Source organism: Hydra viridissima, unplaced genomic scaffold (assembly GCF_058129835.1).
Source record: "Hydra viridissima isolate aposymbiotic clone 2 unplaced genomic scaffold, HvirCarnegie_v1 scaffold_3, whole genome shotgun sequence".
Lineage (NCBI taxonomy): Eukaryota > Metazoa > Cnidaria > Hydrozoa > Anthoathecata > Hydridae > Hydra > Hydra viridissima.
The window spans coordinates 15,440,463-15,462,500 of NW_028324302.1; the positions used below are offsets into that span (position 1 = coordinate 15,440,463).

Here is a 22,038-nt window from a genome sequence, read left to right on the forward strand (position 1 = left end):
TACGCGTGCGCAATATAATTAAAAAGCGTTCGTTAGGGAATGAAATTTGGCGTTAAAAAAGTTGCATCGTTTTGTTAGGGTATGTAAATTATTAAAAAGTAGTTAATACTTTATATTAAAAATGGCTGTCCATGTTTACTAAGTTGCTGAATTCATAAGCTTTACTACTGATATATGGACCAGTAGTTCAAATGAAAGCTTCATGAGCCTGACAGGTCACTGTTTAGACAATACATTTAATCAGAAAACTTGTACTTAGAGTAGCTATTTCCTGAGAGGCATACAGCAGCAAATATTGCTGAATTGACTGAAGATATTATGGCTGTATTTAAAATATCACCTTCAAAAATTCATTTTATAGCTAGAGATAATGGTGCAAATATTGTTAAGGCTATTCAAGATACCCCATATGATAGTATGCCTTGTTTTTTACACACACTGCAACTAGTAATTAATGACTGTATTTTTGAACAAACAGTAGTCAAGAATGTCATTGCAAACTGCCATTCAATTGTTGGGCATTTCAGCCATTCTCCCCAAGCCTGCTATTAACTTAAAGCTCTTCAAGAAGCAAACAATGTTCCTAAGCACAAGTTTATTCAAAATGTTCCAACAAGGTGGAATAGTACCTATCATGTTAGAACAAATTTATGAACAGGAAACCTCTAACCATATATGCACTTGAAAATGGTAAGCTTCCTTCATTAAATGCAAACAAATGGATAATTATTGGACAATTTAGTGTTTTGCTAAAAAATGTCCAAAAAACAACAGTTGTACCACAGATACAGCATGTTATACCACAGATACAGCTTTTGAAACATTTCATTAATAAAGCTTCAATTGATGACAACTAATTTAACTTATTCAATTGAGAATAAATTCAAACAATATACTGATAACTATAACATCATCTTGTCAGCATTTCTTGATCCCAGATTCAAATCAAAAATGTTCAAAAATGAAAACACCTTCTCAGCTGCTAAAACATAACCATTCAACTTATTAAAACCCATGAAAATATAAAAAAACATCAAAGTTACTGAAAATGATCAGTCTGCAGCTTGTGACATTGAAAATATTAACTCAGAGTATGCAAATAATGGTACAGTGCTAAATGAATACAAAGATATAGTAGAAATGGGTTTTGACAATTGCTTTGAAGAACCTGTAGGATTTAATTCTAAGCAAATCTGCCAACCACAAACTTTAATTTCAAATGAAACTTTATTAAACGAAATTCAACTCTACTCAAATGAAGACTTTATTCACAAAAAAAGCAATCCTTTGTTGTGGTGGAAATCACAGAAAACTAAAATGCCACTATTAGCAAAGCTTGCTTTAAAGTATTTAAGCTGCCTACCGTCTTCTGTGGAGAGTGAAAGACTTTTTAGTATTGGTGGAAATGTATATACTGCAAAGAGAAATAGCTTAACAGGAGCTCATGGTGAAATGTTAATGTTTCTGAACTATAACATGAGAAATTAAAAATATTTGATTTTGTCTCTTCAGCCTATTTTTTAAATAAACAAATTTTAAAATAAAAAAATATTCCATGTTTTTGTCTTTGAGAGAACCGATTAAAGTATCAGTGTTAGTATAATTCTTTTAGAAGTGAGTATGATCTATTTTTTCATGAAATATAATTTATTTAGGAGTTTAAAAGCTTTGATACTATGAGGAGGTCAAATGAAAAAAAAAATGTCATGAAAAAGTTTAACTTTAAAGAATTAGAAAATTGCGGGAAAAAAAAATTTGGAAAAAATAATTGAAACTCTGTTTTTGAGCTATAGCCCAAAAATAAAAAAAGAATGTCTCCCAATGCCTTAATCAAAATTTCAAAGCATATTCTGTTGTGGATTTGAGGTTTGTGCAAATAAAAGAGTATTGTCAACCGGGGTAACTTTGTTCAGTTTTGGCAGTTTTTCTTAAACATCTCTGAATCTTACTAACTTTTTTACAGCTTTCTCTTTTGGTAATAACATTATAGGTCTTGGCTATAGGACTCTATATTTATTTCTTTCATTTTTTTATTACAAATTTTTTAAACGCCGAAAAGTGACCAATATTACCCCAGGTTTTTATCATGTTTGATCAATAATACCCCTGCTATGGGGTAACATTGGTCACTTTGGAGTTTTAAAAAATCATCAGTCCTTAGAGAAACATGAAAAAAACATTTAAATGGACAAAAAATTTTGCAACAATGCTCCCTGTTATTGTGCAAAAGTCATTTTCTAGTAGGTCATCATCCTCATCTGAGGATGATGACACTTGTTCAACTCTTGCCCTTTTCTTGTTATTCTTGGTGTTATTGTTGTTCTTTGATGTGGTAGGAGTTGTGTTATTCACCAGATCTTGCGGTGTTATCGCTTTGCCATGTGTGATCTTTTTTCTTCTGGTGCGCTTTGTTTTCCCATCCTGTCCAAAATGTTTCACTAATAGACCTGCCATAGCTTCATTAAATACTTCCTTAACAGTACTACCGGTACCTCCTCCAATGTCTTTGTTAACCTGTGGCAAACGCTTCATGACCATTTCTTTATCGAAGGGAAATATTCCACTAGCCTTGAAGTCAGATCTCAAATTATCGCTTTTCAATTGACGTTGCAGTAGAGCAAGAAGACCGTGGAACTGATTTTTCGGTATTGATTCTTTGATGCGCGATTCCCTTCGCCAATTTTCCAGTATCCTGCGCCATTCTATCTTTAGCGGACGGAAAACAGCAACGTCTAGCGGTTGAAGCAAATGGGTAGCGTTTATTCCAAACTGTCGACTAGCCTTTCTCACGCTCATTCTTCCAGTTAAACATTCTTTCATAGCATTGGACAACGTTTCTTGACTGTATGTAGTTGCATATGCTCTTGAATCAGGCTTTCGCTTATATTTCCTCAGCATTTTCACCGGCTAATAATCCAATTGGTTCAATAAATGTATCAGAAATGACAAAAACCCCAAAATAAACTCAATGTAGTCCACGAAGTAACTGCTATATTCACAAAAACTGTTGATATACCAAAATTGTTGATATAAATTGTTTATATAATAGTTGATATATATTGTGGTATCTCTAACAAAATTAAAACATGCAATCTTTGTTAAACTTTAGGAATTTAAAAAAAAATCAATAATTGACCAAAGTTACCCCGGCGACCAATGTAACCCCGGTTGACGGTACCATTTTGAATACTTTTTTAACAGGCAAACTTTTTTAACGCCTTATGGTGTTAAAAAAGTTATAATTATTTTGCGCACGCGCAGAATTCACAGTTTATAAACTTTTTTAACGACTAACTTTTTTAACGCAACACCGGGAACAGACTGGTTTTGCTATATAATTTTACGGAAACCGAATTACATAAACAACCACTTGAGTTCGAAAGATTGAAAAAGGCAATAGGACTTTTAAAAATAAAACAATTTTCCTAATTTAAGTTGAGATTAACTGTAGGAGTTAATGTTAGAAATGCAATTTTTAAGAAAGTAATTTTTAATGCAATTTTTAAGACAGGATTTTTTTTTCTTAGATACAGTAGGTGTAAACAATTTTAAACATACATTTAACACTAAAAGAGTGGTTATTTAGTAGTACTTTCGAATGCCTAACTCATTTTGATCAAAAATATGATAGGTAGTTCTGATATTAAATCTAAAACTGATAGTTGTTTGAAATATTTTAGACATGAAGTTGTAGTTGAGTATGAGTTGTTGCAATTGTACAGCTCTTTGAATGTTACCAAAAAACATTCAATAATCAGATAAACTATAAATTGGTACTTCATTTTTAGAGTAATGTTCTTAAAATTTAAAAATAGAAATTAATACAACTATTGAACTACTTTTCTAAAGCCCTATTAAAATGGTGTTTGGGATTATTTTTAAGGGTTATAAAGAAGCCAAAATCAGATAAACTAATGTAACTTTTAAAAATAAGAATAAAATTCAGATTAGCTTGGAAAAAATTTGCTTTTACAGTAAATTTTTGCTGTTTTTAATTTTTTTGTATATTTCTAGTTAATAAATATGGCTTTACATACTTTTTAGTTAATAAATATGGCTGTTGATCAAAGACTTGATTCATTGATAGGTGAAATAGAATCCAGTGATTCACCTATAGGACCTGTTTTAAGGTAGTTTTAAGTCATATTATTGTTTTCTTTTTTTCAATGAAAGTTTTAAAAATATAAAATTGAATAATTCTCATATCTATTTATAAAGCAAATGTGTGTGTGCATGTGTGTGTATGTTGGTATATTTCTAAAAATAATGTTGGACATTGTGTAGATCTGTGTATGAAGATGATAGTCAAACAGTCTTTCTTCAAAAGCTTGATGAGCATTCAAAGTCATTAGAGAAAGAAATTGAGCGAATGTGCAGTTTTCATTATCAAGGGTTTGTAGAATCAGTGAATGAACTCATCAGAGTTCGAACAGAAGCTAATCATCTAAAGGTTGATGCGAGTTTTTATTTGAAAACAAAGTTTTAATTTGTAAGCAGTCCTCATTGCTTTTATTAGTATTTTTTTTTCAGTTGTTTTCATATCTTCTAATTTTAGATTTTGTTGAAAAAAGCCAATTCTGATCTTCAGGATTCAGGTACCAATGTAAGTTTATGTTTTGTTTTTTTTTCTCATTAAGTTTTTGTTGAATATTATGTATGTATGTATGTATGTATGTATGTATGTATGTATGTATGTATGTATGTATGTATGTATGTATGTATGTATGTATGTATGTATGTATGTATGTATGTATGTATGTATGTATGTTTGTATGTATGTATGTATGTATGTATGTATGTATGTATGTATGTATGTATGTATGTATGTATGTATGTATGTATGTATGTATGTATGTATGTATGTATGTATGTATGTACACTACCGTGCAAAAGTCTCCGCTCATTTGTAATATTTCAATAAAGTAACAAAAGTTTGCAAGAAAATTGCGTTTATTTTTAATTGTTTATTAAACAATTAATTAGACAGTAAATACAATACATTTTAGGATGATTTTAAATATATAAAATCAAGAAAATGTTAATATACAAAGTTGTAAATGTTAAATTTTATTTTCATCAATATGAGACCCCTTGGAGCGTATAACAGCAGCACATAATCTTGGCATTCGGGCTAATAATTTATTCATGGTTTCCGCTGTTATCTCATTCCAAGCTTTTTGCAAACGTTCCCATAGCATTTGCTGATTAATAAAAGATGTTTCACCTGCTTCTCTGATCTTCCGATCCAGTTCATCCCACAACTTTTCGATGGGTGATAGATCTGGTGATTGAGGAGGCCAAGTCATAATTTTGCAAACTTTTCCCCTTTCTTTTAGTTTCAAATAATTTTTGCATAATCCAGATGCATGTTTTGGATCGTTGTCCTGCTGCATGATGAATCCTTTCCCAATTATACGAATACCAGATGGAATCGCGTGCTTAACCAAAATATTATGGTACATGTGTTTATCCATGGTAGATGTGATTTTAACTAAATCTCCAGTTAACCCATTGCCAAAACATCCCCAAAGCATAATATTACCACCTCCATGTTTTACAGTACTTTGTATACATTGAGGAAGCACTCTTTCATTAGGTAAACGCCTAACATGCACGCGACGTCGGGTACCAAAAAGTTCGAACCTACTCTCGTCTGTCCATAGAACTTTCTTCCAATCTTCTAATCCCCAATTTTTATGCATTTTTGCCCATTCCAATCTTTTCTTCTTATTTACTGCCCTCAACAAAGGTTTACGTGCAGCAATGCGTCCAATTAAGTTGACTGATCTTAGTCTTCTTTTTACAGTATCAGTTGATACTGGCTTTACCCTTGTTTTGTTGAGTTCTGCTGTTAAAATTGTGGCTGGAATTTTTCTATTTCTTTTGCTGGACACAACAATAAACGTATCTTCTTGCCGTGATGTAACTCTTGGTCTTCCAGAACGTGATCTGTCACTGTTGGAACCAATATCATGCAATCGTTGTAGAGCATATCTCAAACCTGATTCGGATATTTTTAACCTGGAAGCAATTTTTCTATATGAATAACCTTCACGTAAAATACATATTTTGCCACGAAGTTCTTCACAATATTCTTTCTTTACTTTCACCATTTCTCAAATTCTTTATTAAATTCAAGACATTAAATGCGCACACTAATGCCATTTTCAAGTATAAATATAAACATAAGTCTATTAAAAGCAACCAATTAAAATTACTGAAAACATCCTTACCATGCCGGAAAGTATCATGCTACTGTCAAACCTAAGCTTACAAAAAATATTTTGGTTAAAACTTTTGTGCAGTTTTAAATTTAATAAAGAATACTGAAGAACTTTATATGTATTTTACGTGAAAAAGGTTATTCATATAGAAAAATTTCTGCCATGTTTTTAGCAGCAGAACTCAACAAAACAAAGGTAAACAAAATTATTTGAAACAAAAAGAAAAGGAAAAAGTATGCAAAATTATGATTTGGCCTCATCAACTTTTTATATTAACATTTTTTCTTTTTATATATTTAAAATCATCCTAAAATGTATTGCATTTACTGTTCCTTGCAAATATTACACATGAGCGGAGACTTTTGCACGGTAGTGTATGTATGTATGTATGTATGTATGTATGTATGTATGTATGTATGTATGTATGTATGTATGTATGTATGTATGTATGTATGTATGTATGTATGTATGTATACATCATAGTGGCATTGAATACTATATGTACGAAATAGAAAATAGAAGTAACTGTTCTCTTATTTCGATTGATGCAATAAGATCTCCTGCTTTTAACATTCATGTACTGATATCAGATAATCACCCAATACATGTCTTTTTTCTTAATCTGACCTTGGAGAAAAGACTTCATCTAAGTAACAATAAACCAGATCTTATCCTGGCATTGAGTACTGCCAATACTCAGCATATGAATTTCTAACCCCTTTCATTCGTGGTGGTTAACGTTTAACTCTAAAACACAATAATTAAATATTATACTATGAAATAAAACTGTTATGGGTTAATATCCCAATTTTTATGTTTTCTAAAATCTTCATTTAGAGTATTGAAAAAGTAATTATTTTATTTTTTCACTGTAATTTTAAAATTTGTGTTTATTTAGTTGTTGTTGTTGCTGCTGCTGTTGTTGTTGTTGTTGTTGCTGTTGTTGTTGTTGTTGTTGTTGTTGTTGTTGTTGTTATTGCTGTTGTTATTGTTTTTGTTGTTGCTTTTATTACTACTGTTATTATTATTATTACTTTTATTATTATTATTATTTATTATCTTATTGTTATTATTATCATTTATTATTACTTATTATTTTATTATTATTTATTATTATTTTATTATTATTATTATTATTGTTATTATTATTATTATTATTATTGTTATTATTATTATTATTATTATTATTATTATTATTATTATTATTATTATTATTATTATTATTATTATTATTCTTTTTTTTAGCTACTTCATAAACTGAAAGAGCTATCTGAACTTCGCTTGAGAAACCGTAACATGGCTGCCACTATGGAAGTTCTTAGCCTCTGTATACCAGGTATATATTTTGTTTTTAAAATGCTTTTCTAAACTTTCCTGTTATAATACTTTAAAAATTTACAATCTACACAAACAGGTAAAATATTTTCTGAAATCTTTATTTCTTCCTCTTTTTTTCTTAACATATTGATAACATTTAAAATTGTATTTACTATGTTTTTTTGTTTTTATAGATAGCATGTATTGTTTGAAATAGAATCTTCTTAGATACTAAATAGTGTCTTAGAAAGTACATTTTTGATAACTCATTCTGTAAATTCCTTTATTAAATTTTTTAACTCTAATTTTATTTAGTTTTAGAAATGTATGCCAAGCTTTATGAACAGAAAAAAAATAAAAGGTAGAGTATCTACATAAAGTATTTTTTCAAACAATTTCTATATATCATATCATTATTTTTAAATTTCTATTTAAAATATTTATATTTACAGATATTATCCAGCTCTCAAGACATTAGAGCAACTTGAACATACTTATCTTGCAAGAATAAAAAAGTGAGTTATTATAAATATGGACTATGAGCAGAGAGTCTTAACTCTTAAGTCTATTATAATTTACAAAAGTAATGTTAACATTTCACATTTTTAGAAGCTTGTTGTCCTTGAGATTTTTGTAGATTTCCAGCTAAAAATCATTTCATCAAGCAATAATTAAATAAGTAAAAAACTTTTCCTCAGATTTTACAAGTTTAAATTAAAAAAAAAAAAATCTTTAAATTTACCTTAATTTTCATACAAAAAAATCTAAAAATATAAGCTGTACACAACTAAGGTATATCAGCACATTTAAACTGATTATAAAAGATTAAAAAAGAGATGATTATGTATGGTTAACTTACACACCAGTATATAGAGTATATAAATTGGTTATGAGATCAAAAATGAAAACTAAATCATAAAATAGAAGACCTCATGTAAAACTTCTGTTTGTAAACTTGGTTGAATTAATCTTCTATACTTTTTTAACGTGAAGTTCTACTTTAAATGGCTGGCATAAAAATGTGCTTTGTAAAGAACATAGAAATCAAATACTTTTTCTTGACCTTATATATAAAAAATTGCTTAATGTTTTTAGTTTTCGATTTGCTGAGTTGATGATAAGTAAACTACCATTTTTTCGAGAGAGTATCAAAGATGCTGCGAAAGAAGACTTGATGGTAAAAATTTGAACAAGTGATCTAAAAGAAATTTGAGAAAAATACTTAAAGTTGATTGCTTTAAACTTTAGTAGGAGTTTTTATTGAATTAATTTGACTTTTTTGAAGAATAGTTCTGATTCTCTTTATTTCCAGCTGTTTCTTGAAAACGTGAGGGCTAAATCAGAAAAACTTGGAGAAATTGCAATGAAGCAGGTAAAAAACTTTATTTTCATTAATTTTTTTGTTTTCTTTATTTAATAAAACTGTAATTTAATGCTGAAGTCTAAATGAACTCCATTTAATTTAAGTTTATTTTTATGCCCTTTTTTATGCCTTTTTTTTTTAATGCCCTTAAAACCCTTCTAATATCTGAGTCACTTAAATATCACAATTGCAATATAGGATGTTATCATTAAAGAATTGATATTCTCATTTAAAAGTTTTTCAAAACATTTCTTAAAGTTAACTTTTTATTTATAGTTCATTAAAATAAAAATTAAAAATAAATATATATATTTTTTAAAATTAAAAACAAACTCTTGTCTGGAAAAGAAATAAAATTGTAAAATTATATTTGTAGGTGTATCAGCAATATAGTTTAAGTTTGTTGCATGGTGTTGATGAAGGGGTTGCTGATGAGAAAAATGAGGTTCATACTTTGCCTTTTGTATACATTTTTTAAAATCTCACTTGTATTACGCTTAAATGCTATTTTTTTATAATTTGGAAAAAGAAAAACCACTACAATATGCAAGAAAATATGCAACAAATTTGCCTAAATACTTATAAAAATTTTTTTATTTTTAGGTCCTTCAAAGCTGTTGTTCTGATCTCATTGACTTTTCACCTGTTTATCGTTGCATACATATATTCAGTGCATTGGTAAATTAATTTTTTTATTCTGTGTATTGTATTAAAATTGGAATGTTCATATAAAATTTAATGTTTTACTATGACCATATTTTAATAGTTTAATGGTCTTAATTTTTTTTGCAGGCTCAACGAGATATATTTGAGCAATATTACAGAAAGGAGCGAATGCAGCAAGCACGCTTAGCTTTTGATTGGCAAAGAGCAACAACTACAATTGTAAGTTTAAAAAAAATTTTTTTTTTAAATTTCTTTTTTTACATTATGATATACTGACATTTTTTACTCAATTTCTTTTTTTACATTATGATATACTGACATTTTTTACTCAATCCATCAAATGCTTATTCCTATAAAACTAGGAAGTACTAGTCTCACGATTAGTAGACAGATAAATCTTGTTTTATAAAATAATTTTTATAAAAATGTAAAAGTACCATTTTTACAAAAATGCTTTTGAAAAAACTCCTCATAACAAAAATAATTAAAATTTCCCAACCAAATCTTGTTTTTAATATTGATAAATTTAGTACAAAGTTATCTTTTAAATTAAGTATGCCAGAATTTGAAACATTCCTTTCTTGAAAATAATTCTAACAGACTTAGAACTTCTTTTTTTTTAATTCGCTTGTACTTTTTTTTTGAAAAACAAAAAAGAATTTGGTGAATGGTTTGAAAAATACTGGCTTGTTTATAGTGTTATAAAGCAGACTGTTTTCTGTCTCCTATTGTACATTTTATTATTTGAAAAAGTTTAGTTAATAACACTGCACAACAAAGTTTTTGCTTCTTGAACACTCTTAGGTGTTTCTTATAAACTTTTGGGTGCTGATCATGAATGTTACATCAAAATTTATGTATCACATTTAAGAGAAAACTTCAGTTTTATTATAATTTTTGCTAAAATTTTTATCCACTCACTCCAGTATGTGACTGATCAGCAACAGTTTGTGCAACTTGGGCATATCCAGACATATATATAGGGCATATCCAGACATATAATCAAAACAGGTTGGAAACTTTTCTGTGGAAATATGACATCTTGGGCATGCCTGGGAACGCCTCAACTGCATCCAGTATGGCAGGTACAACTGGAATCTGAAAGTTGTTGCTCTGTTACATGGACTGAAACTTGACTATATTAAGTACAATTGTTTCAGCTGTAAATAGGACAGCTGAATAGGCCAAAGAGTTACATTATTGTCAATAGAGCCACTCTACAAAAAGTTAATTCCAGAACAGAAAAATGTTATATATGAACCACTTGTTGAGCCAGCAAAGATATTTTTGCGTCCTCTACACAAAACTTGGATGAAGAATTTAGTAAAAGTACTGAACAAGTGACATGAAATCAAAGAAGGCATTTTTGTTGGTCCCCAGATCAGACATGTTATCAGTGACAAGTGGTTTGAAGAGCTTTTACTTTGCCAGGAAAAAATTGCCTGGAAAGGCTTCAAAGACATTGTTGACATTTTTAATTCTGTTGAATTCCTTATGTGGAACATAAACATATATGATAGGTAAACATATAAATGTCTATTTCTTAGAGTTCCTACGTGATGCTGTAAAACAAAAACTATATTTGTACATACCCTATATGTACCTGTCACACTCAGCTAAAACTTTTCAGGAAGCAAGACTTAAAAAAATTTGTTGTGTAGTGTAACCAATAATTCTGGCTTAAGAAAACTACAGTGGATGGTGATAGTGGATGAAAGTTGTTAAACTATGGATTAAAGTTTCTGCTCATGAAAATTTACAACTAAAAGCTTAAGAAAATGTAAACCATCAATATTTGGCATAATTAGATACTGGCTGAAGCAGCTAAATGATAGCAATTTTTTAAAAGAATTTTGATTATTATTTTATTTATTGACAATCTTGGGCTGTTTTTAAAAAAGTTTTTAATAGAATGGAAGTTTCAAATAATAGATAAACAATTGATAAAAAATTTGGCAAAAAGAAAAGAGCAGTGGTTTTGTAATTTAGTTCTAGTTTTCTTATAAAAATAAAGGTAGTCATCAGAAAATAATTCAAACAAAGCTGGTCAAACCTACTCAACATTTTATTCAAGCGAAGAATATGTTAACTGTGTTTTCTCCATGTGTTTTGTAATTTATTGAATTTATTAGGATAAAATCTTACAAAAAAAATTTTCGGGCACTATTTAGCCTTTTTATAGATTTTTCTCCAGATGTAATGAGAATTTTTGAAAGAAAGAATAGATTTATCTATTTGTTGTATTTCAAGAACTCAATGGACAAATACTGAAAAGTGTGTGCATATGAAAAAAATCATGATCATTAATGCAATTTTAACTTAAAAGATACCTCTTGTTCTAGAAACCAAATCAATTTCAGCAAACAAAATTTAGCAGTATGTATTCTAGAGAATAGTTCCAAGATAAGTTGCAATTTTTGCATGCAGTAGAAAAGTTCCAAAAACTTGATAAGTTGTTTTTGCTCATGCTTATAACAATATAAATGAGTAAGTGGCTGCCATATTCTCCAGATGCTATCTGACCTTCATTTGGTCCGCTCTTTTTAAATGCACTTTGTTTTAAACATGTTGCTCTGCAAAATACAGAACATTTCTATTACTACAGAGAAGAACATAATAAAATTAATCTTATGTAGTTTAGCAGTGATCTATTACATGTTAAAAAAGAAAAAAAAAAGAAAAAAAAAAAAAAAGAGTTATTTTTTAAGGAAATTCAAAGCATTAAAAAACACATTTTATAATATAATTTTGGTTTAACAAGTATAAAAGTTGTTAACAAATAACTGCTTCTCCTGTGTCTTTATAATTCTTCAGAAAATCAGTAATGGTACTTTTTCAACATCCAAGCTTATTTGCAATATCTCTGAGTCATTCCAAATTACATCTCAATAGTTCTCTTTTGATTGATGTCATTCATTTTTATCTACATAATATATAATTATATATATAATCTGAAAAGTAATAAATTAGCATATTGCATCATTAATGAATGCATCTCAGATTTCATGTATATGCAGGGTTAGGATTATCTTGTCTATGTAAAGTTTATATTTTATTAAAAAATCATAAAATACTCTTAAATTTATTGATTTATGATTATGACACAATTTTTAAGACAAAATTGTTGAGAAATGAAGAATAGAAAAAAAAATTTAATATATAAAATAAGAAAATAAACAATAGATATTCAAAAAGAAATACAATGAGTTTTAAATTACTGTGTAATTCTTTGAAAACCCATAAAAAAATTTCATTTTCTGCAATAAAAAACTTGGTCAGCTTTTTTTACATTAACTGTATTGTTATCTGAAGTATCTTTTTTTCTAATTAAACTTATTTTGCTGAAAACTGGTTATTTATTATTTATGGTGTGTGTGTGTGTGTGTGAGGGGGGGGGGGGGAGGCAATAGAGGCTTACTATGATAATTTTTAGTGAGTCAGTAAATGTTCTGCAAAGCACAGCTTAGCATTTAGGTAAATGAAAAATATTTATTTGTTGAATAGATGTAAGCTTTAATTTAGATTTTTAGATTATCTTTAATGAATTTGGTTTCTTAGATTTTGCAAGTTAGAAAAGAATTTAGTGAGTTTCAGTTAGAGGTAACACTTGGTATTAGAAGCTTCTTCATTTTAGAAAGTTAAGCCTCAAAGTAAAACTAAAGTTTACTAATATTTTTTTTTCTTTTTTAATTTAGCATGAATCATTTCACATTTTTCAAACTTATTTCTACCAAATTGTTGGGTGAGTGTTAATAGAACTTATTTTATTTTTGTTGGGTGAGTGAGAACTTATCTGTTTTGTCTGCTCTATCTGCTTTTTACACACTTTTAATTATTTTGCGTGAAAATAAAAGTTATAAAGCTTAAAATGAAATGGTACAGCTATGTTTATTCAAATAATAAAAAAAAAGTGAATAACCTTTTAAGCTTCACTATTGTCAATACAATGTGGCTAGAATTCAGTACTCAAAGTTTGATGATACCTGATTACTGTAACAACAATAGTGACAGAGGCCTCTTGGTGATAATTAAGTTCTTATCATTAGTCTGTTTTGTTTAGCAATTCAGAACAAAAAAATGGTTTAAAACAATTTTTTAAACCATTTGTGTCCTTTTATCTCAATAAAGGACAATTAATAACAAATTTTCCCATAGAATGAAAGAATTCACAAACTAAACGAACATTTTTTTTTACTACTAAACTCTGTTGCTACTAGTTTGATCCTTTTAATAAATGAGTCAATTACTCAGAATAAGAAGTGAAAACAGTTCACCCTGTTGTTTGGTTACTAATGTAGTACTGCTATTTATCTGAACCCAACTGTATATGCATAAAATATCAAAGGAAGATTTCATTGTGTCCCTCAACTGTATTGGCAAAGCAAATGCTTTTTTTTTTGTAACTTTTTTGTTTTTGTTTAGTTTTTTTGTCGTTGAAGACACAGTTCTGAATACAACAGAAGGTTTAGTTACTAGGTAAAATAATTCAAAAATTTCATAATGGTTTTCATAAAAACACTATAATTTTTTATGCATAATAATTTGTAATAAGAAACATTAATGTCTATAACTTGTAATAAAATACAGTATAATATTTGTTTCATTTTTTGATTTGGAAGAATAATTTCATCTTTTTACATCAGGGGAACTGTAGAAGAATTATGGGAGATGGCTGTATCAAAGATTGGGACTGTCTTACAAAAGCAGTGTGTATGTAATTAGATTTTGTTGCAATAATTTATTATTACTTTGCACTATTTAATGCCACTGCAATGTTTGTCAAAAAATAAATGGTAAAAATTTAACATCATGTAAATTAAACTCTAATAACTATGTATAATATACATTTTTATATATCATTTAATTTTTTTTCTTTCTAGTAAAAATGTATAATAAGTTATTTTAATTTTGCCAAATTGTAAAAATTTAGTGTTATGCAAATATTTGTAATACTGTTCCTTTGAATGAGCATATTTTTAACATAATGATTAAAAAAAAAAAAAAGAAAGGAAAATATATTATTTATTTTAATATTTTTAACATAATGATTATTCTCTTTTATTTTAAGTCTATAAACCTGATAAAATAAGGACATTCCTTCAGACTACTAAGGATGTGCTTTAGGCATTCAAGTTTTATTAAATAGGGAGATTGAGGAAGCAGAATTCAGGTTTTATATATCATTCACTTCAGCTATTCCCCCTGAATTTAAAAATTAGTATTTTAAAGATATATTTGTCATATGTTTCTTGACAAAGGGTGAAAATGATGCATTTGGAGCAAGTTATTTCTTATATAATGATTTTTATTATCTGACAAAGTTGATTTCATATTTTAAGAAAAATTATTTTTAAATAGTCGAATCTGGAAGATGCATCCATGATGTTAAAGATAAAAGAACTGCTTGTTTGGTTTAGTCATACTCTAAATGTAAGTTGTTTTTTTTTTAAACATTTTCTCATCACATGGATTAACTGCTGTTTAACTAAAAATGATTTTACATTACTTTAGAGTTATGGTTTCAGTGTAAATGCTTTGTATGATGTTTTGCTCCAAATGAGGTTAACTTTGAAACAAATTTTTTCTTAATTTGAGCAATAATAATAACTGACTTGTAGAAAGTTATTGTTTGTAAATTAAATATTTGTGAGTAAAATTGTGAAGCTTTTTTGATACTGAATGGGACTTATTTTTAAAACTTTTAGAGAGCAGTATAATGAGATGCTTACAAAAAGTTGGAGACCTATATTTGAGTACGTATTTAATTTTATTAAATAAAGTTCATAACTTTGTTCTGTTTATTTGAGTACATATTTAATTTTATTAAATAAAGTTCATAACTTTGTTCTGTTTATTTGCAGGCAAATTTGTTTGGAAAACAGAATTGAAAAATAATTTTGCCTCTAACTTTTCACAATATTTTGTGTAAAATCTTTTAACTTTTCTGTAACATTAATTTTACACAAAATGTCATAAAATACCAGAGGTTTGGGGAAGATCTTTTCTTGCTTTCATGAAAACAAAAATATTCTAATTATTAAAAAGGGAACAAATTATTTGTAAAGTTTATACTAAATTTTTTTTTAAAAAAAAAAAAACTTTGCTTTTGGAAAATTCAAAATCAAAGATTAACAACTAAAAATTAAAAAGTAATAAAACTTTTTTTGAATCGTTAATGAATTATTAATCACTAAATTACTTTAAACCATTATGTTCCTGGATCATCATAATGCATGAGTATTTACATGAAGTAATAATGTATCAAATGTAATACAAATAAATCTTTCTTAAACTCAAAATGAATTTAAACTCAAAAAAAAAAAAAAAAAAAAACTCAAATGAAAAAAAATTTAACTCACTGAGAAATTACAAAAAAAAAAATATTTTTTTCTACTTTTTAATTTCCTTTTTTTCATTTAATTTAAAGTCAAGTTGGTCAAGAAGATAATTTTACTCCACTATACATTACCACCCTTGAAGATTATAACAGCATGCTGCAAGATTATCCATTCAATAATGATGTTCCTTTAGTAAGTTTCCAAATACAAAAGTTCAGATTTTTTTTTCTCTGTTTTTGTTGAATATTTTATTGATTTAAAGGGACTTTAAGTGTCATGATGATTTACAGAGATGGGACTTAAAAACCATAATTCTGGAGCATTGAGTATGGTCATCTGAATGTTTAGCTTGACTCCATAGGTGTTCTTTTCAAAATCAATAAAAACTGTGCTTTTGGTGTGTTAAATCTCTATAAATCAACATAACAATTAACTTTTCTTCAGGCAAGTTGTGACTTATCTATTAAAATTTAGATGATTGTGATATTCAGTTATGCCCCTTCTTCTTTATTCTCACACCTTCCATCTTTAATCAAAAGATAGTGTTTCCTCTAATTTTATATCTGACATTAAATTCTTAAAATTAGGATGAATTTCCAAAGAAATTTCCGTTTTCATGGTTTGTTCCACGAGTGTATAATGAGGTAATTTTTTTCATTTTATAATATTTAAAAATTCATAGTTATAATAATTACATTTATGTTACAAAATGCCCTTATTTACCTTTAAAAATTTAGATGAAGATGTTTATTGAAGCATCAATGAAGTTCAATGAAAATTTGAATATAAGGTACAGTTTTCTGGCAATTAATTGTAACATTTTAAAAATATTTTTGTGGTTTACTAAGAAAAATAAGCTTTTAGTATTATCTACAGTTCATTGTATTTAAAAACAGGGCAAATTGTCTACATAAATAAAGATGAAAAAAACTCAGCTAATACTGTGCTTTTGTTTAGTTTCAGATTTAATTTAGCTTAACACACCATGTTTTTTAACTACAAACTTGTCACAAATAAAACAAAAATGGTAAATAAAGTTTTACAATCATGGCTACCCATTCTTAGAGCACATGGTAAAAAGCTGAAAGGCAAGGTTATGTTGACTGAAAGGAAACAAACTTTTGTTATCTAATAAAAAGAATAAAGTGGGAAAGCAAAGAGCAGTACTAAGGTGGCTTTTACCATCACTGCCAGCCTAATTTTATTTAGATTTACTGTATATTTTAGTATACATAAATAGACAGATATTAGATAAAAAAGTTAATAACATGTGAATTTTTAAAATGTGAGAAAATGGTGGGTGATGTGGCTTATTTAATATTTTCAGACCTACCCAAAACATAAGAATCAGCAAAATTATCATTTTAAGTTGTTGATATTTACCTGAGTTATTATTAATACTCAATTTATTTTTTTCTTTTTCTTTTTTTTCCAGTCGCACAGAAACTGATAGTTCAATACGTAAATCCACTAACCTTTTGCTGACAAAGACTCTAAGTGGTGTGTACTAAATAAAGAATAATTTATTGAAATAAAAGTTGTTATTTGTTTCATTTTAAACAGTTAAAGACAAATCAAAAATAAATTTTTACGCAAACAAAAATAAGCTTCAGTTTAAAATTCTGGAAAACATTTTTCCAACTAATACAGTGTTCCATGAAGTTTATTGTTTTAATTCAAAATTACTTTAAATTCTTTGTCTTTAAAAGCTGAAAAACAATCTTTTTTTTTTACTTATTTGAATTCTAGATTCTGTTAAAAACTTGCTTGCTCATCCTGCTTTAAATCTGGCTCAGGTTTTATTTTGATTTTATCAATCTTTAATATTTTTTCAAATAATATTGCTGTAAATAATCATTATTTTGTGCATTTTTAGCAATTTTTGCATTTATTATCCTACTAAAAAATACTAAATAAAAAAAAGTAGATGACATAATTCTCGGCAACAAAATTCAATAATTTGGTATAAATCTATGTTAATATTAATTTTAATTCAAATTTTAGACTTCTTATTTTCCAATCTAACTTTCTTTATCTTTAAAATGGCTTGCTTTGATTTCCATCTGCCTGTTAAAAGAGATTCTTAGAGATTAACATTCTTTATGAATTAATTTTTCTAAGGTTCAAAAAAATATAAAATTGTTACAATATTTTGTGAATCTTGTAAATCAATTACTTATATAAGAATATTTTTACTTTAGTTAGCACAGATGTCGGTAAACACTATGCACTTAGAAGACGCTTGTCCTGAACTTGAGTTGTTTATTTCTGATGTTACAGGGTACATCTTTTTATACTATGAAGTTTATTTATTTATAGTTTCTACAGTTTAGAAAGTTTTATCATTAGTTTTTTTTTACGGTGTAGTAAGCCATATCTTGAATTGTTTATTTCTAATGTTACATGGTATATCTTTGTATACTAAGAAAGTTTTTTTTTTTTTTTTTTTCTAGCTTAGTGAAGCTATAGAACTGCTATTTATACTAATTTGACATAATTTTCAAAAAAAGTGTTATGTAGATAAAATATTCTAAAATTTGTTTCAGTACAACAGATGTAAACGTCAGTTTAACGAGGTTATATGCTTCTTCCACATTTAAGGTTTATTTTCTGTTTTTTTTTTTTTTAAATAATTTATGATGCAGTTTACAACAAGTTTCCTCTTGGTGTTTAAGAATCACTTTTATGAAGAAATCTGTGTACTTTGGAAGAATTAAATATTGAAATTTCTAGAAAGTCTCTTGTTTGTAGGATATACGTGCTGATGCAGAGATGAGGATTTATGAAAAGCTAAATTTTAAAATGGATGAATTTTTAGGCCTTGGTAACTAACTTTTTTAATTTTCCTATAAAAAAATTTATGCACTTATTTAAAAATTATAAAAATAATTTGTAAATTAATCAAAATTCTCATAAAAATTTCATTAAAAATGTCTCAGCTAACTACAACTGGTGTCCAGCAAATGTTCGTGCTCATCCAAGTAGCTACTTAATGGATTTGTTGGCTTACTTACAGGGAGCATTTATCACATTTGAACCCTTGCCGGTAATTTGGACTTATTTTACAAATTGGTTGAATTATTTTCTTCAAATTTCTGATTTTAAATCCTTTTAGTTTAAAATTTTTTCTCTTTGTGATTAGAGATTTACTTATATGGAGTATTTCTATTCAATTTAAAGGGGGATATTGCCAAAACTGCATGTATGTCTTCATGTAAACATTTAGCAACCAACTTGAAGATGTTTCTTTTGGATGAAAAAGTTAAAGCTCTTAATATGAATGGGCTCTTAAGTTTTGAAATTGATTTAAAGCAGTGTGAAGGTACCATTCTTTAACCATTTTTTGTTCATTTTCTAAAAGCAGTTATATTTTTAAATATTTTAGTTATTCTTCATAACGGATTTTTTTTATAGAAAATGCTTTGGTTGATTTAAGTGATTAGCCTGATTATTATTACTTGAAACTTTTGTTGAATAACACTGTAGTAATGTCTTTTTAATATTCTAGTAGATAGAGTCTTTCTTTACTAAACCAGAAAAAACTTTGGGATTTCTGCAACCACTATTTCTATATCTCAATCTGTGATACTAACTTTAGGTTCTTGAATAAGTTTCTATTGCTTTCTTGCAGCAAACACAATATTGCAATCTTAAATCTTTTCTCATAATGGGTGGTTATTAAATATCCTGACTGACTTTAACTGACTTATGCCCCAAGCTAAATTATTTTTTTTCATTTCATTTTTCATTTCAAAGCATCAATTTTAATCTCCATTTTAATTCTCTATAAGTTAATTTACTTGTTTCTAGATAATTATTTAAAAAATAAATAAAAAAAAGGTGTCCAAGCAAGAAGAGATGAGAAAACGGATTTGGAATTCTATTTAAATACCTAAATCTGTTTTCTTATCTCGTCTTGCTTAAATTTAAATGTTCACAGTGGTTTACTTCAGTGTTTAACAAATTTCAAGAAGCACTATCTATGATATAATCAAATGTCCTGAGAATGATTATGGGCACAAAAGAGTGCAAGGAAGTGGTCATATAGCAAAAACCATGACACCCAAAGTTATCAAGCTGTCACCCTTGATGATCAATGAAAACAGTACCTACTATGCCAGTGACAGAGATGACTCCAACAAACCTTAAATATTGCAAAAAATATGACAACAATTTTGTCAAAAAAGTTGCTAGCTGAGCAGGAGTGTTATGTGATTAAAGACTTTTGGGCTATTTTGAAAGAGAAAGTGTACGAGGGAAGTGGCAAGCAAAAGATATGATGAAATACAAACCAGAAAAAAGCTTTGTCTGAAAAAAATTGACCTTGACCTTTTATTTTCACTTTTTGAGTCAACTCAGTCTTAGAGTTGGCCAAAAAGCAACAGACTGGTTAAAGACAAATCCAATTAGTAAACAAAGAACTAAAAACTCTATTTAGTAATATTTTTATTTAATTTTAAAAACTAAGGGCATAATTGCTCTTGAAAGTCAGTCTGGAATTTTAGTAACCACCCATTAAAAACTTTCCTCGTTAAAAGTTTTGATTTCAATTTTTACTTTACGAAAATACTTCAAATTCATAAAAAAACTGTTCAAAGTATATTTACAAGATTTCAAGAAAACTATGTCAATTTCTTTTCCAACATTACATAATTGCTTCCACGCAGTGCAATTACAGTTTCTGCAATTATTTATTAAGATAAAAAATCTGTCTAAATGAAGACATAACTAATACTTATTTGTTCTGCTGTTAGCATGAAGCAACAATTTGCATGTTGATGAAGGCCTTAGATTTTCTCTTTTCTTCAAGCCCCATAGGTTTTAAATGCTTACATTTTGGTCTATTCTCCAACACTTAACTAGTCTGCTTTTTTGCATCTTCAAATATTACTCGTACCCCAGCACATTAATTTTGATTTAACATCAAAGGCATTGTTTCTGAATTGCACCATGTAACAACATTTTTGTTTATGTTAATTTTTTAATGTTTCTTACATAATTTTTGTATGCTGATTTCAGTGGTACCATTGGTTTTTCTCTATCATCAAGATTTCCTGAGAAAAAGCATAAAGTATATTTCGGAGTTTTCGTATATGTGTAATGCAATTAAAACATTATATATATATGCTGATTTTAACTATATTCGTGTGTTTATTTTCAGTTTAACTAATTACAACTGTTACATGAAGTGGTGAATATGTCTAGTAGATCCTGCAAGCTTTGTCCTGACTCATTCTGTTATGTTTGTGGTTACTATATTAGTCCAACACAAGCTAAACATAAGATTGTCAGTGGTACAAAATTCTTTACTACATATCATGCTTATTTTGGCATGGCTATGGGAGATCAGGACAAATCGTGGGCACCACACTACAGTTGTGGTAGCTGCAGATCAACTCTGGAAGGATGGCTGCGTGGAATCCGAAAGTCAATGCCCTTTGCGATTCCGAGAATATGGAGAGAACCGACGAACCATCATGATGACTGCTTTTTCTGCATTGTTGACATTTCAAAGTATAAAAAACCGAAAGATAGGCTGACTCTAGTTTATCCAAGTACACCATCTTCTATTGGACCAGTTCCACACAGTGATGAATTGCCTGTTCCTACTCCACCTCAATCCGAAGAAGCAGCTGCATATCATTCTGAAGTAGACTCACCGGATGAACTCAATGATGACTGTGATTTCAGGGAACCGAATGATTCACCTCATTTCCCTATCCAACAAGAACTTGATGACTTAGTACGAGATTTAGGTCTCACTAAATCAAATGCAGAACTTCTGACATCACGTTTGAAAGAATGGAATTTATTAGATCCAAGCTGCAGAACCTCGAAATACCGAAAAAGACATGAAACATTCGCATACTTTTATGTAGTATCAGAATCACTGTGCTATTGTCATGACGTTCGTGGTCTTTTCAATGACATTGGCATTGTTCACAATCCTGAAGAGTGGAGATTATTCATTGACAGCTCAACAAGAAGTCTAAAGGCAGTTTTGCTCCATAACGGAAACCGATTTCCTTCGATTCCAGTAGCTCATTCCGTTCATCTAAAGGAAGACTATAAGAACGTGAAGTTGTTGCTTGAGAAAATCAACTACGACAGTTACAAGTGGGATGTATGT

The 22,038-nt window shown here is 28.3% G+C and overlaps 1 protein-coding gene across 2 annotated transcripts in view; it reads left to right on the top strand.

The window, feature by feature from the left end:
- Positions 1–4,012: 4,012 nt before the first annotated feature.
- The window catches only part of LOC145199611 (exocyst complex component 6B-like), a 23,013-nt gene continuing 4,987 nt past the window's right edge, over positions 4,013–22,038 (top strand). For both annotated transcript variants that reach the window (XM_090082151.1, XM_090082152.1), the window contains exons 1-27: positions 4,013–4,130; positions 4,285–4,450; positions 4,556–4,603; positions 7,470–7,560; positions 7,857–7,902; positions 7,994–8,056; positions 8,637–8,718; positions 8,854–8,913; positions 9,281–9,349; positions 9,508–9,582; positions 9,697–9,789; positions 13,266–13,312; positions 13,993–14,046; positions 14,214–14,280; positions 14,929–15,000; positions 15,082–15,131; positions 15,276–15,323; positions 15,998–16,100; positions 16,496–16,552; positions 16,646–16,698; positions 17,344–17,408; positions 17,658–17,704; positions 18,110–18,189; positions 18,455–18,509; positions 18,660–18,732; positions 18,848–18,954; positions 19,089–19,230. In XM_090082151.1, coding sequence (XP_089938277.1) covers positions 4,054–4,130; positions 4,285–4,450; positions 4,556–4,603; positions 7,470–7,560; positions 7,857–7,902; positions 7,994–8,056; positions 8,637–8,718; positions 8,854–8,913; positions 9,281–9,349; positions 9,508–9,582; positions 9,697–9,789; positions 13,266–13,312; positions 13,993–14,046; positions 14,214–14,280; positions 14,929–15,000; positions 15,082–15,131; positions 15,276–15,323; positions 15,998–16,100; positions 16,496–16,552; positions 16,646–16,698; positions 17,344–17,408; positions 17,658–17,704; positions 18,110–18,189; positions 18,455–18,509; positions 18,660–18,732; positions 18,848–18,954; positions 19,089–19,230 — 1,990 coding nt within the window. In that variant the 5' untranslated portion in view covers positions 4,013–4,053. The remainder of the gene's footprint in view (positions 4,131–4,284; positions 4,451–4,555; positions 4,604–7,469; positions 7,561–7,856; positions 7,903–7,993; positions 8,057–8,636; positions 8,719–8,853; positions 8,914–9,280; positions 9,350–9,507; positions 9,583–9,696; positions 9,790–13,265; positions 13,313–13,992; positions 14,047–14,213; positions 14,281–14,928; positions 15,001–15,081; positions 15,132–15,275; positions 15,324–15,997; positions 16,101–16,495; positions 16,553–16,645; positions 16,699–17,343; positions 17,409–17,657; positions 17,705–18,109; positions 18,190–18,454; positions 18,510–18,659; positions 18,733–18,847; positions 18,955–19,088; positions 19,231–22,038) is intronic.